Source organism: Triturus cristatus, chromosome 8, assembly GCF_964204655.1.
Source record: "Triturus cristatus chromosome 8, aTriCri1.1, whole genome shotgun sequence".
Classification (NCBI taxonomy): domain Eukaryota; kingdom Metazoa; phylum Chordata; class Amphibia; order Caudata; family Salamandridae; genus Triturus; species Triturus cristatus.
Genome location: NC_140591.1, coordinates 1,095,630,274 through 1,095,644,444, shown reverse-complemented (window position 1 = coordinate 1,095,644,444; position 14,171 = coordinate 1,095,630,274). Strand labels below are relative to the sequence as shown.

Genomic DNA, 14,171 nt, shown 5'->3' with positions numbered 1-14,171 from the left:
CTGTTCTGTGGAGTGACCTCATTCTGCCATCTAAAAAATCCCAAATTCGAGATCTGCACATTGGTATCTCCAGTTGTCTGTGCTCCACATCAGAGGGTGCAGAATAAGTCAAGCAAGAACAGACATAGGCTCTCAGGGGTGTTGCTTCTATGAAGCAAAGTGAGTTTGGCGCTGTACTGTGCCTCCTAGTAGCGTGCAGGAACATTGCTGTGGAAACATCCGAATCCTGGCTGACACCTGGGGAATATTCTAAAAGGTAGTAATCTGCCATTAGATAGAGTACCCAGCTGAAAGATGTTACCAAAGGTAAGTAACTTGTTCCTTTTTGCGCTGAGCAAGCAGCAATTATGTAGAACCCGTCCTTATTGAGGTTAATCAAACACCTAGAGAATGATTTAAAGGACTTGGTATTTCTCTTCACCAATATACATTGATACCCAGTTATATCTCAAGCTTGAAAACTTAATCTGTTTTTACAGTAAATTCATGCCTGGATCATGAACAAAAATGGATGAATTGGATACAATTGAAATGCCCTTAAGTATGAATTTCGCCTCCTCCTTACTAATCCCAGTAACGCCATGAAATACGTTTTGACAAATGCCTTTCAAAACTGATGCGATGGCTCCAAAAAAGTGGGCTAAATTGCGATCTGTTTTACTGAATATAAGCCTCTCCTTAATAAACATTCTGGCTAAATGCTTCACGTTCAGTTCACTGCGTATATGAGAGAGATTTCACATCCACATAAGAAATGCCCCCTATTAAATTGCCAAAATAGTTGCACACTGGGGGAAAAAAACACCTTTACTTCATAGCTTAAAAATGTGGTTCCCTGCTTGTTCAATGTTTTTTGCATCCTTTCTCCTTATCCATAACACGAGCTATGTGTTCTGCTACTTCCTGATACTCACTTGCAACCTATCATCAAGTGTACATCTCCCGTAATAATGGCTTAACACTCCAACCACAATTTATTTCATTTCACAATTCTGGTTTTACACTTTCTTCTACATTTCCGCATGCATTCTGGATCAGTTCTGTATTAAAAACCCTTCCATGTTTACTTGTAACCCTACTCGGATATATACACACCATCAGTAACCCAGTTCCTTATAATTAAAAAAAAAAAAAAATCTCCAATCAACATGTCCTCTCCAATGAATGTACTGGATCTGTTTCTGTACTTTATTGTTTTAACTTTGCTGTCCATGATTCTGATTCTGTCCATTGAAATAAAATTTGATGTGTGCGCATCTGCCATTCTTTGTATTCACATCTTCAAGTCATGTTTCTTCTGTCATGGTGCTTGCAAGCATCTGTGAGGGTGAGGATGTAAGTGATAACTCTTCCGTCAGAGGAGTTGGCATTCCATTGAAATTGTTCCACAAGGGAAAATTATTGAAACTATATGTGTTTAAAGGAGTTGTGAGGTGAAGGTGATCTTGGACGTGTGTGTCTCAGTCAGGCTAGTTTTAAGATGGTGAAAGACTTTTGATGCAATGTGAAATAATTTTGCCCTTTCTTCTCAGCTTGCCTTGATATATGACATATTAATACATTGCCAGGATTGTTTTTTCTTTAAATGGGAATACATTTGACTAGGACTGGACAAGTTGCAATTGTTATGGTCTGAAATTCTACCAATTGTTATGTTCCACAGGACACATGCTGTGTAATCTAAGCCTCAACAAGGAAGGCTTCTTGAAAGGTGTTGTTGAAACCTTTGCAAACAAAAGTGGACGAAGTGTTTTGGTTGACGTTTTCTTTGAGAACAAAATGGCAATGGAACAATCCTTCCTGGGATCGGACGACATCCGTGATATTGACAGCACCAAACCCAAGACTGCAGAGCTGGCAAGATACGACAATGGTAAGAATTGTATTCTATAAATGCACATTTCATACTGATCCATCAAATACAATCAGCCCGATATTGTTTACCCTGTCGGTGCAGGTCACGAGTACATTTTTCACTGCCACTCTCTGCCTTTGATAGTGAGTGTATTGCACCTAGGATGGGGTCATCCATTCTATTCAAATATGTAGCAGTTAATCACTTAGCTTCCCCAACAGGCAGACCAGCAAGAACCTCTTTGCTTTTTCCTCTTGGCCACATGCTCTTATTTAGTGGTAACAGAGAGACAACCTGACTCCTGGTGATAGGCCCTCAGATTATCCGTTGTGGTGCTTCCGTAACAGATTAGAGGGTTTAGAAGCTTTTTCCTTTTTCCTAATTAAGGAAGCTCTGCTTTGAGGATTTGCATAAAACATATGCATGTACCTCAGTTTGGACCAAGCCATATGGAAATTAGTCTTGGTCCTGCTCCAATAGCACCAGTCCTCCGTATTTGGTGACCATGAATCCTCTCTTGCTTGGAGCAGTCTTCCAAATGTGCTTGAAATCAGAGGCCCCTGGTCTCGTTCAGAGCAGAAATCCCGTTTCTATCTGCTCGAACTCTGAGTGATACCCCTCACCTTGAAGGCATTCCCTTTCTTAGTGTGTTCTGTGGAAGATTAGGCTTGACTGAGCACAGGCAATTGTGGTGGCTTTGATTTTGTGCTCAAAGGATCTGGTACTGCTGTCTAGACTTGAGCATCTGTCCTCCACTTCAGCCTTCCCCTTCAGGAGGACCTCCTGTCCAGCAGCAAGGCAAGGTGTTTTATCTGAAGCTCCATAATCTGCACATTTATTTATGGAGTTGGGGCCCAACCAACCAAGAGGCTTTGACCTTACAGCAAGACCTCATTTTGGCCACTCGCTTACCTTTCACCATGTCCTTAAACTAAGGTTGTTGGACTCAGTTTGTCTCCTAGTGTGAGGAGAAGCATGGTCAACCTTTGCATACATGCAAATTTGTTACATTTTATATTTGTCTCTTTTTTGGCCCAGCCAGATTTTGGCATGAGCACCTTTAAAGGTTACTTATCAGCCATCATTTAATATCCTGTTGTGAGGTGCTTCCTTAGAGGCCTGTATCCTTTATTTCTCCTGGTTCCTTTATTGTGCTGCAGTGTGACTTCAATCTTGCACTGACCTTTGAGTTGCACTATAGTTGCACTCTGATATCTTACTGTGAAATGTGTATTCCTCATTGTAGTCAATTCTGTGCATCGTGTTCTTGAGCTTCACACTTTGTTGGTTCATCCTCTGTATTCTTCCTTGAACATGTGTGTCCTTTTTTTATGCAAGTGGTATCACCCTTTTACAATTTGTAGTCCTTTACAACTCCCACATGCTTCTACACCCACCTTCCTTCCAAGGTTGAGGAGAGATTACACCAGATGAACCTACTTCTTGCTCTTAGCTTCTATGTTGATAGGACTAAGGACTATCTTATTAGTAATCATTTGTTTCTTGGTTTCACCAATGTGATGAAGAGAAAGGCGATCTAGATGGTGAACCTGTAGTTTACCCTTTGCATTATACCTTGGCAAAATTATTTTTCCAGATGACCTTGGGGCTCATACCATAAGGGCAAAGGTTGTGATTATGGCCATAGCTTGGGGTGTTTCTGCCTTGGTCATCTGTCAAGCCCTACATTTGTTGGCACTACTGTGTTGATTCTCAGCTCTATAGTGAGGACCTTTTTGCCAATTTAATTCTTTAGGATTTCCGGGTGTAAGTCCACTCCCCGGAATCTCCTTTGGGAGAATTGCTTTGGTACTGACTCAAAAGGTGAGTAATCTGCTGATTGAACTGTCTGCTTACTTGTAGTCATACACTTTCTGGTGGATACTCTATTTGCCCATATATTTGGCACTGCCTACTGCCCCATTCCTTAGGGTGGACTTTGAAATAGTAAATCCTAATACGTTAGAATAACTCACTGCCAGTTTGCTGAGCAATCTTACGACTCAGGTTTTCGTGACCCAAGGTCTGGGAAAAAAGAAGAAATCTGATGTCAGAATGTGGAGATGGTTCTATTAAGCGACATATGAAAGAGACTATTAGTAATAGATTCCTTACCTTAGAATTACCCCAAGGCGTCAGACTGCATCCAGAGATTTCCATGTCTGTCGTTGGCGTTTTGGTCACCGGGATTACGTCACGGTGCCTACTTAGACGCCACCCCTGCATGCTGACGTCGGTTCTTTCTTTTCCCACCCCAGCCTAGCGAAGATCCAGAGAGAACTTTCCCCTTAGTCATTTTTTGGCTAAACTTTTTTTGATTTTTGTCGACCTCTTTTTTTCGAGTCTGTCGACTCCTGGTGCGCGAGGAATGTCCCATCGTCGGACCACCTTCAAGCCTTGCGACTCCTGTCACAAGCTGAAGTCCATGACGGACCCCCACCTCGTGGGCCTTTGGTGCCTGGAGCGTGACCACGACCCGATGTTGTGCTCCGACTGTCGGGCCATAAATCTGAAGTCTTTGCTGGAGTGGTTCCAAAAGCTTTTGGAGGCCTGGCAGACGGTGCCGCCTAGCTCCCACTCGAGGGGAAGGTCCCGAGAATGGTCGTGGAGCCACTACACCTCGTCCAAGTCTTTGCACTCTTTGGGTAAATCGAAGCACAAGAAGAAGGCAAAGAAGTACTGTCGCCCCTTGCCTTTTCCCCATCGGTTGGCTGACCTGACTCTGGACCCAGAGCGTCGGGGCTCTAAGGATCCGTCTCCTGAGTCTGATTCAGGGATGACTCCGTGCCTCCCTCCTTTTCCAGGAGCCAGAGCGCCCCTGCCCTGCTTCATACATTCTACGAAGCCCTGTACTGTATCTTTGGGCAGCCTGACTCCCCTAGCGCGCCTTCGGGCCCTGCGGAGTCGTTTGGAGGGCCCTGGGCCTTCGATGCCAGCGGCTATGGCCCCGGTGCCGGAGGGTTCCCGTGGATCCAGGACTGGATCCGGAACAACGACAGTCGACCTTTCTCAACCTTCCCCGACACCAATCACGGCGACAATGCCCCCTACGCCAGCCATGCCCCCAGCCAACGCTGTCCCCGTCCCCAAGATGGACCCAGAGCCGGGTCGACATCGGATCCAACGCAGGAGGGTACTTTTGTTCCCTTGTTCATCCCAGGTGTTCCCTATAACCCTGAGAGTGGTGATGAGCACTAGGAGGGGTTGCTGGGCCCTTTGCCAGACCAGCTGGATGAACCGGACTGGAGACAGGAATTGGGTGACACCAGTGGTCTGAACACCTGCCCGGACCTTGGCATACTTTCTCCCCCTACTGTGGCTACAGAAGAGGGAGCGTCCTATGCAGTGGTGGTGCATGGGGCAGACAGAGCCCTGGGCCTGGAGCTCCCTACAGTGGCAGTCAGGACTAACCTCCTGACCGAGGTGCTTCAACTGGCGGCAACTTCCTCTAAACTCCTCCTGCCCTTCAATGAAGCCCTTATGGACGTTCTTCTGGGCACTTGGCCCAAGCTCAGCACAGGGGCTCCTGTGGAATGGTCGGTTGCTCGCCACCAAAGCCCAGCTCCTGGCGATCCCATTTTCCTCACCCGAAACCCTTCCCCCTGAGAGCTTGGTGATCCAAGCTGCTTCTTCCAAAGGCGCATTCCCTTCTGCACCCCCGGACAGGGAATCCAAGAAGCTGTATCCTCTTGGGAAGCCTATGTTCTCTTCCTCCAGCTTGGCACTGCGGTCTGTGAATACAGCGTGCCGCTTGGGCCGTTACACCCATACAGTAGTGAATGGGAGAGACGCAGCAAAATTCACGATCAGATGTGGACTGGATACCACCGACTCACTCCGCAGAACAATTGCCAACTGGAGCCATTCGGCGCTAATCCTGGTTGAAGACATGTGGGTTTTCGGGGGATGTTCAAGCGACCTTACTGGACATGTCCTTCGATGGCCGTTGTCCTTTTTGGTGACGAGGCAGGCTTGGGGCTGAAGCGCTTCAAGGATTCTCTGGCTATGGCCAGATTCTTAGGCCTCGCTGGGTCCTCCAGTCCACCACAGTCTGCCTTTTGCTCCTTTCGTGGCTACGGAAGGGGCGCCTCACCACTTCCGACCCAGTCCAGCCACTGGCCCATGCCAGCTGCCCAGCCTCTGCGTGTCCGTGGACGTGGGACCCAGCAACGCGGGTCTGGGAACCCACAGGCGGGCCATTCCACCAATTCCCCCACCCTGCATCAGCCTCCTAGTCTGACTTTTTAGGCCCATCAGGGGCCAGTGGGTGGCAGGATTTGCCATGACCTCCCCCACTGGTAATCCATCACGTCAGACAGGTGGGTTTTGCAGATAGCCCGGAGGGGCTTCTGCATGAGAGGGTCCATGTGCCAGAAGTAGGTTGTGGTTGCTATTTCCGCTACTTTCTGGTGCCCAAGAAGGACAAAGGCCTGCGTCCTATCCTGAACCTTAGGACCCTCAACCACTTCTTCTGGAAGGAGAAGTTCAAAATGCTCACCTTGGCTCATGTTCTACCCTCTACCCTGGAGACTGGATGGTGGCACTGGGCCTGCAGGACGCAAATTTTTACATCCCCGTCCTTCCTGCCCACAGATGTTACCTACGATTCACGGTCGGCCACAAGCATTTTCAGCTCACTGTGTTCCCCTTAGGCCTTACCAGTGCCCCTCGGGTGTTCATGTAAGTGATGATGGTGGTCGCAGCTCATCTGCTCAGATCAGGGGTTCCAGTCTTCCTCTATCTCGAATACTGGCTGTTGAAGACGGGCTCTCCCCAGGCTGTCGTCTCCCACCTCCGGACTACGACGTTCCTCCTGCATTCGCTGGGGTTCACTATCAACGTGCCGGAGTCACACATGGCTTCCTCTCAGTCGCTCCCTTTTTATCTGAGCTGTTCTGGACACAATGCCGTTTCGGGCCTATCCTCCCGAGCAGCGAGTCCGGGATATTCGGGCTATGATACTGATGTTTCAGCCTCTATCAGGGATTTCGGTGAGAATGACCCTGAGGCTGCTGGGCCTTATGGCCTCCTGCATCCTCTTGGTGGATAATGCCATATGGCATATGTGAGCTCTGCAGTGGGACCTGAAGTTCCAGTGGGCGCAGCATCAGGGTAAGCTTTCCAATTGCTTCCAGATCTCGGAGGGAACTGTACAACACTTGCAGTGGTGGCTAACGAACCAGGCTTGGGTCAGGGGCAGATCCCCTCTCCAACCAGATGTCACAGTGGTGACCGATGCATCACTCCTGGGATGGGGCGGCCATCTGGAAGAGGTGGAGATCAGAGGCGTCTGGTCTCTGGTGGAGTCTGGGCTCCATATCAACCTTCTGGAGCTCCGGACAATCCGCCTGGCACTGAAGGCATTCCTTCCCTCTCTAAAGGGGAAGGGGGTGCAGGAGTTCAAGGACAATACCACCGCAATGTGGTACTGCAACTAACTGGGCGTGTGGGGTCATGGACCCTATATCAAGATGCACTTCGTCTCAGGACATGGCTGGAACATCAGGGCAGGTTCTGTGAATGCCAGGGCGGACGAACTCTGCTGCCTGTGCCTGGTAGATCACAAATGGTGTCTTCACTCGGAGGTGGTGCAAGGCCTCTTTCAGCGGTGGGGAGAGTCTTGGTTAGATCTGTTCCCCGCCGAATTGTCAGCAATTCTGTGCGTTGGAGTTTCCAAGGCGGCACTGGCTCGGCGTCTCTTTTCGTCACGAGTGGAACTGCGGCCTCCTGTATGCCTATCCGCCTGTACCACTTCTGCCGAGAGTGCTGAAGAAGATCCAGCACGACTGGGCCCAAGCTATTCTTGTGGCTCCGGACTGGGCATGAAGAGTCTGGTACCCAGAGCTCCTGAGCATGGCCATCAATCCTCCACTCAGACTGCCTCTTCAAGAGGATCTTCTTTCGCTGCAGCAGGGGAGGGTTCTTCATCTGAACCTGTCCAGCCTCCATCTCCTTGCGTGGAGATTGAGCAGCGACAGTTGACGGCTTTGGTGTCCCTCCACTAAAACGGTATACGCGTGTCGATGGAATACATTTGTGGCATGGTGCACAGCAAAGGCTGTGGATCCCCTTTCTGCCCCTCTTTCAGAGGTTCTTGTGTATATACTTTCTTTGGCCCAGCAGGGCTCTGCCCTGGGCACTGTTAAAGGCAATCTTGCGGCCATCTCTGCTTTCCTGCGGCTACCAGATCTGCCATCTTTGTTAAAGTCCCCTATTGTAAATTGATTCTTTAAGTGCATTACTCATCTCTTTCCTCCATCTCCTTTCATAATGCCCCAGTGGGACTTGAACCTTGTCTTAACTTATCTTATGTGTGCTCCCTTCGAGCCTCTCCACAACTGTCCTCTCCTCACTCTGAAGACAGTTTTCCTTGTTGCCATCACCTCTGCTTGCAGGGTGAGTGAGCTTCAAGCTCTTTCTTCTAAGCCCCTTTTCTTTTCTGTGCATCCGGATAAAGTGGTGCTTATGACGAGACCCATGTTCCTTCTAAAAGTGGTTACATCTTTTCACATTGGGCAAACCATTACTTTGCCCACCTTTTTTCCACCTCAGCACCCTTCCAAGGAGAAGGAGAGACTCCACCGTCTGGACCCTAAACTTGTGCTGTCCTTCTACCTTGACTGCATGAAAGATTTCCGGGTGGATGATCAACTCTTCGTTGGCTACGTAGGTGCCAAGAAAGGTCGGGTTGTTCAAAAGCGTACCATCTCTAGATGAGTTGTACTTTGTATTAAAATCTGTTACGCTTTGGCGAAAAAGGAACCTCCAGTGGGGCTCTGAGCTCATTCCACCAGAGCTACGGCTGCCACCACTACTCTTGCACGTGGAGTTCCACTCCTTGACATCTGTCAGGCAGCCACGTGGGCATCCTTGCACACGTTCACCAGACATTACTTCATATGCAGCCAAGTCGGGAGGGCCGAACCTTTTGGTTTGAACTTAGCTCGCAGTCCCTCCTCCGGGGTTCGTATTGCTGGGGTATCTATTCTAAGGTAAGTAATCTATAACTAATAGTCTCTTTCAGATGAACATGTTACTTACCTTCGGTAATGATGTTTCTGTAAGAGACATATATTAGTTATAGATTGCTTACCGCCCCACCCATCCTCCCCACTTTGCTGACTGACTTCTAGAGTGAGGGACTCCGTTGCAGGGCCCTGGTGTGGCGCACCAGTGGTCAGTGTCTTTCATGGCTCTGCACTTCTAGTGTGGAAAGTCGTGTCAGAACTGACGTCAGCGCGCAGGTGCTGCGTCTTAAGTAGGTACCGCAACGTTATCCCGGCGACCACGACGACTGTCTCTGACAGATACAGTCTTACCGAAGGTAAGTAACTTGTTCTTCATGTCAACATGTCTGGGATAGGTCAGGGTAGTTGTGAAGGCTGCCAGGTGCTAGCGAGCAGGTACTATTGCATGTTTTTCCGACCCTCTCTTGTGGCTTGGAGGATTCAAAAAGTGAGGACTCTGCAGGTGGATTGAGTACCCACTAGAGCGAGAGTTCCTAAAGGTAAATTGACGTATTCTTCTGAAGCAGAACCAAAGTGTTGATTTTTAGCTAGAAGAGCACCACATTGTAGCAGCCAGATTAAACTGGTTTGATATAGCAAAGGCAGAATCCTCTGCATAAGCCAACAAAACAGGGTGACAAATTGCAGTTGACTTGGTAGAATGGCTTGGATTTATTGACCGGCATGCTGAAAAATTAAAGGAAAAAGTACTCTTTCGTGTACATAAAGTTGTGGGATACCTTGGTGGCACTACATGTTTCTTTAGTCCACCAATGTATTTATATTCAATATAATTCACTGAGATGGCAAGAGCTTTTGCTGTTTTAGAGCAGAGCTAAAAGGAACAATGACGCTTTTCTATTTGGAAACAGGCGTACCTTGAATCTTTGGTTTCAGGTCAGAACTACTACTTTTATCATTAAATTTGTTATGCATAATACTTTTTGAATTTGTGTCCTGAGGCACTTTCTATGTTGCATTCTGATAAATGTGTATATTGTTGATTCTTAGGCTCCATTCGTTTGCATAATGGGAATCTCCACCACCTAGCTTGGCTTGGTCTGCAGTATCACATGTCCTCTCCGCCGGAGATCCGCAAGTGGTTGAAGCAGCTCTTCCCACGCTTGCCCCAGGAAACCCCTCGACTCAACACTAATGCTCCGGAATCCATTTGTATTTTAGATCTTGAGGTTTGTACATCTATAAAAGTACATTTTTTCTTTATAGTATTAATTTGTATTGTTTTTAACTGGCTTTTATCTGCTTTCCAAATTTAGATATTTCTACTTGGAGTAATATTCACTAGTAACTTACAGTTGCAAAACCACTTTAATATTCACTACCACCCAAACCAGCCAAAATGCTTACCACTGCCTGTCTGCACATCACTTAGCACAGAACGACAAAGGTCTTGGTGGGATGCAGTTTACAATTTGATTCACAAAAAAGCACAGTAAGTACATGCTTTCTTATTTTCTTTTATTTGCCAATTGATCAATTGTTTCTTTGCAAAGTGTTGAATTCCCTTTAGACAGCTTGAATATACATTCAATAGTCCTTTACTGCATGTTTGTTTTCTATCTTGATGAGGTGTACAACTCCTCTTACGAGAAGGCCAACTCTACCCCATATCAAGAATGTGCATAGATGAATAAATGTTTTCACTTCACTAACATTTAATCGCAAACTATAAAAATGTTAAGCATTTAACACATCTTCTTGCTGCTGTGTTAACCTGACAATTTGGGCAGGTTAAAATGTTCTACTTTGAACATGAACTTGGTGTTCTTTTATTGCAAGTCAGTGTCACGTGTTACACCACAATGTTCTTTGTCTTTAGTCAAGAAAGGACTGTTGTATATGTATTATTCATGTTAGCTCTGTGTTTTGCTTCCCTGCATGGTTATGAGAGAAAACCCCTAAAAGGAACATATATACACACACTATTAGCTATAGGGATTTTAGTGACTTGAAACTGCTGCTGTATGAAAAACTGTAGGAAAGTGCCTCTTCTGACATGGTCACATCCCACTTTTTGCCTGGTATTTGCTGCAATTTTGACTGAAGTGCACTGTATTTCTGCTAATCAGGTCCCCAGTGTTCTTTCCTTAAAGCAAGATAACTCTTCAATTGTTATCTACTTGGCAAGACGTTTAGCACCTCTTTAAGTCCCTAGTAAAAGGTACCACGTGAAGGGGTACTAAAGAAGGTCCTTACGGGGTGCAGCATGTATTATACCACCCTCTCCAAACTCTTGCAGACTGCCATTGCAGGTTGCGTGAAATGGTGCAAACAAATGTGTAGACACGACTCACACCTTGTGTGCCATGCCCACAGACACTGCATGCAATATATGTAAGTCATCCTTACAGCATTCCTTATATCCTTATGGCAGAGTGCAGTATATTGCATGTGGGGACATATGTGCATGAACAGATATGCCCCTGTGCTTTCTAGTTCAATTTCTAGGTGGTACTAGTGAACAGAGAAACCATCTTAAGTATGTACTAGCCACTTGTCATTATAGGTTCCCTAGCTACATGGTTCTTCACTGAAACATATGGTGTTTACTATCTAACACCTTGTCTTAATAAATCCATACTGATGCCTATAGTGGTTTTATTCAGATATGCACCCAAAGGGCACCTTGAAGGTACTCCCTGAAAAACCTACCAGGGCTTAGTGTGCCGGCAGACTGGTATCATCCAGCCTGCCCCCACAGACATGTTTCTGACCCCCTGCAGGCAAGAGCCCATGCTCTCTGAGGCCAGAACCAATGCCTGCTCCAGAGGAAGGTGTTTACACCTCATCTATTAGGATGGCTAGTGATTTAGCATATGAAGGCCAGGAGCTTCAAAGTCCCTGCCACCTTTGATATGCAACCCCGGCTTCTGCCAGGCCTGGGAGATGCCACCCCCTGAGGCCCATTTGGCACCAGGACAAGCAGGAAATTAGGTATGCAAGGAGCTGTGTTTCACTTCCAGGCCAGACATTCCCCTAAAATGAGCTGCCTGTTGTTGGAATTAGGAACTCTGGGACAGGTTTATGCCCACTCCCCACAGGAAGTGAGCCTATAGGGGGTGTAGTGACACCTAGGGTAAGTAGCCCATTGTCTATTACCATTTATTCCCCTCCACACCCCTAAATTCAGTTTTTTTAAAACAGATTTTATTGTCAAATTGCACATATGTCGCAGGGCCCTGTACCCCAGAAGCAACTGCAGTATCAAAATGTACATAAGCAAGAAAGCAACTGACCTTTTCAGAGGAACACCCAAAATACCAAACATATCTTGGCGATTAGGATAGTAAGCCCCCCCACACAACTCACCTCCCCCCCCCCCCACACCCTCCCCCCCGAGTTGCGCAAAGTCCACTGAGTCCAGTCCATAAGCAAGCTATATAGGAAAGAAGAAAAAACAAAAAAACCTTAACACACACGCACCCCATGTTACCCCCCCCCCTACTCATCCCAGTGCCAGCTCCAACCCCGCCCTCACTCCGCTGGAAGATCGTCCATAGCAATGGGAGGCTCCAGTCACAAACCCCTATTGTCCGCCCACCACTTCCATATTTTATAGTGCTTACGTGGACATCCCCTGGCCACAAAGATTGGCTGTTCCAGCCCCATGCAAAAGTCCAGGCATTTTTCCAGGCGGCCACCGAGGGGGCCTGTGCATCCTTCCACATCTTGGCTATATCACGTTTCGCTAATGTAAGGCCCAGCAGCATAAGATGCCTTTTTAATATATTGCCCCCAATTCCCTCCATAACATGAAGCAGGGCGAACTGTGGTGTCCATGGGACTGACCACCCCAAAACCTCCGACAGACAGGAAAATACCCCCCCTCCAGAATCGATCAAGCGATAGACATTGCCATACTGTGTGTGCCCTCCTCCCGACCACACCGGAGACATTCCGGGGAGGCAATCAATCCCTCCCGCCACAGTCGAACCCGAGTAAAGTAGACCCTGTGCAGGTATTTAAATTGAATGAGGTGGAGACATATTGCTATGGCCGCTCCCCGGGGGGGCAGCGAGGGCCTCCCTCCAGTGTACCCACATTCTCTTCCCACACCCCCGAAGTTTCTGAAGCGCAGGAGAACAGTGAGTGACTAGGGATTGATAGATACGGGAGATCTTCTTGGTCTCCAGGTCCCCCATAAAGACCTTCGCTTCCAGCGGGCTAAACTCTGGGAGAGATTCAAGGCCCTCCAGGCTAGGGGAGAGTGCATGGCGGAGCTGAGGGTACCGAAAGAACTAAGACTGGGGCATGCAAAATTCCCCCTGCAAATCCCAAAAGTACTTGAGGGACCCATCCCGCACAACATCCCCCAGGGTTGAGAAGCCAATAGCATCCCATCCCCGAAAGCCCTGCAGGGCCGCCAGTTCAGGCAGGCGCCTATTATGCCACAAAGGAGTTTCTCGGGTCAGGGTGTTCCACCACCCCATCCGTTTCAGTGACTGCTGCCAGATTTGAAATACTACCTGCACCGCAGCGGCGCTTAATAAAGGATAGTGTGTAAGGTGTGAGGCCCCATGAGGCGTCGCTCCAGTGTATACGCCGGGTCCCCCCCTATTCCCGTACCACCACTCATTAAGAACCAATAAGAGCGAGGCCTGGTAGTATGAAAGAAGATCCGAGGTCGTGAGTTCTCCACAGTAGGTGGAAAGAAAGCACGTGCACAACGCTACGCGTACCGCTCCTCCACCCCACAGGAACTGTCCCAGCACGAAATTCACCAGCCGGAACCATCTAGATGCAATCGGGTATGGGTGGTTCTGCACCGGATATAGCAAGTGAGGGAGCGCAACCATCTTAAAAATCGCCAATCTGCAGAATATTGTCAAGGGCATGCGGGACCAGATCTTTATGTCCGCACGAACACGCTCCCAAAGCGGTGCCAAGTTTCGCTCCCACTAGATGGCCGGCACATCCGACCGGAATACCCCCAGGTACTTGAGGCCCCCCACCGCCACCCGAATCGCAGACGCCCACAAGCCCACTCTAACCTGGGCTCCCAGAACCCACAGTGTGGATTAACGGGGGTTCATGTAGAGCTCGGATGTTTCCCCGAAAATTTGCATGATCCGCAGAAGCCGTGGCCCCGATCTATCCAATGCCGTAAGAAAAAAAAAAAGGACATCATCCGCATATAATGCGATCCTGTCGGACAAGCCCGGGGCCCACTCAAAGCCCCTAATCTGTGCATCAAAGCGCACCCAGGCCGTCAAAGGCTCCATAGCTAGGGCGAATAGATATGGCGACAAGGGGCACCCCTGTCTGGTGCCTCGTCTGATAGGGAAGCT

At 48.1% G+C, this 14,171-nt stretch overlaps 1 protein-coding gene across 1 annotated transcript in view; it reads left to right on the top strand.

The window, feature by feature from the left end:
* Nucleotides 1-14,171, top strand: part of LOC146805425 (E3 SUMO-protein ligase RanBP2-like) — a 427,039-nt gene that overhangs the window by 90,901 nt on the left and 321,967 nt on the right. The window contains exons 9-11 of the mRNA XM_085622638.1: nt 1,664-1,873; nt 9,874-10,052; nt 10,140-10,315. Coding sequence (XP_085478764.1) covers nt 1,664-1,873; nt 9,874-10,052; nt 10,140-10,315 — 565 coding nt within the window. The remainder of the gene's footprint in view (nt 1-1,663; nt 1,874-9,873; nt 10,053-10,139; nt 10,316-14,171) is intronic.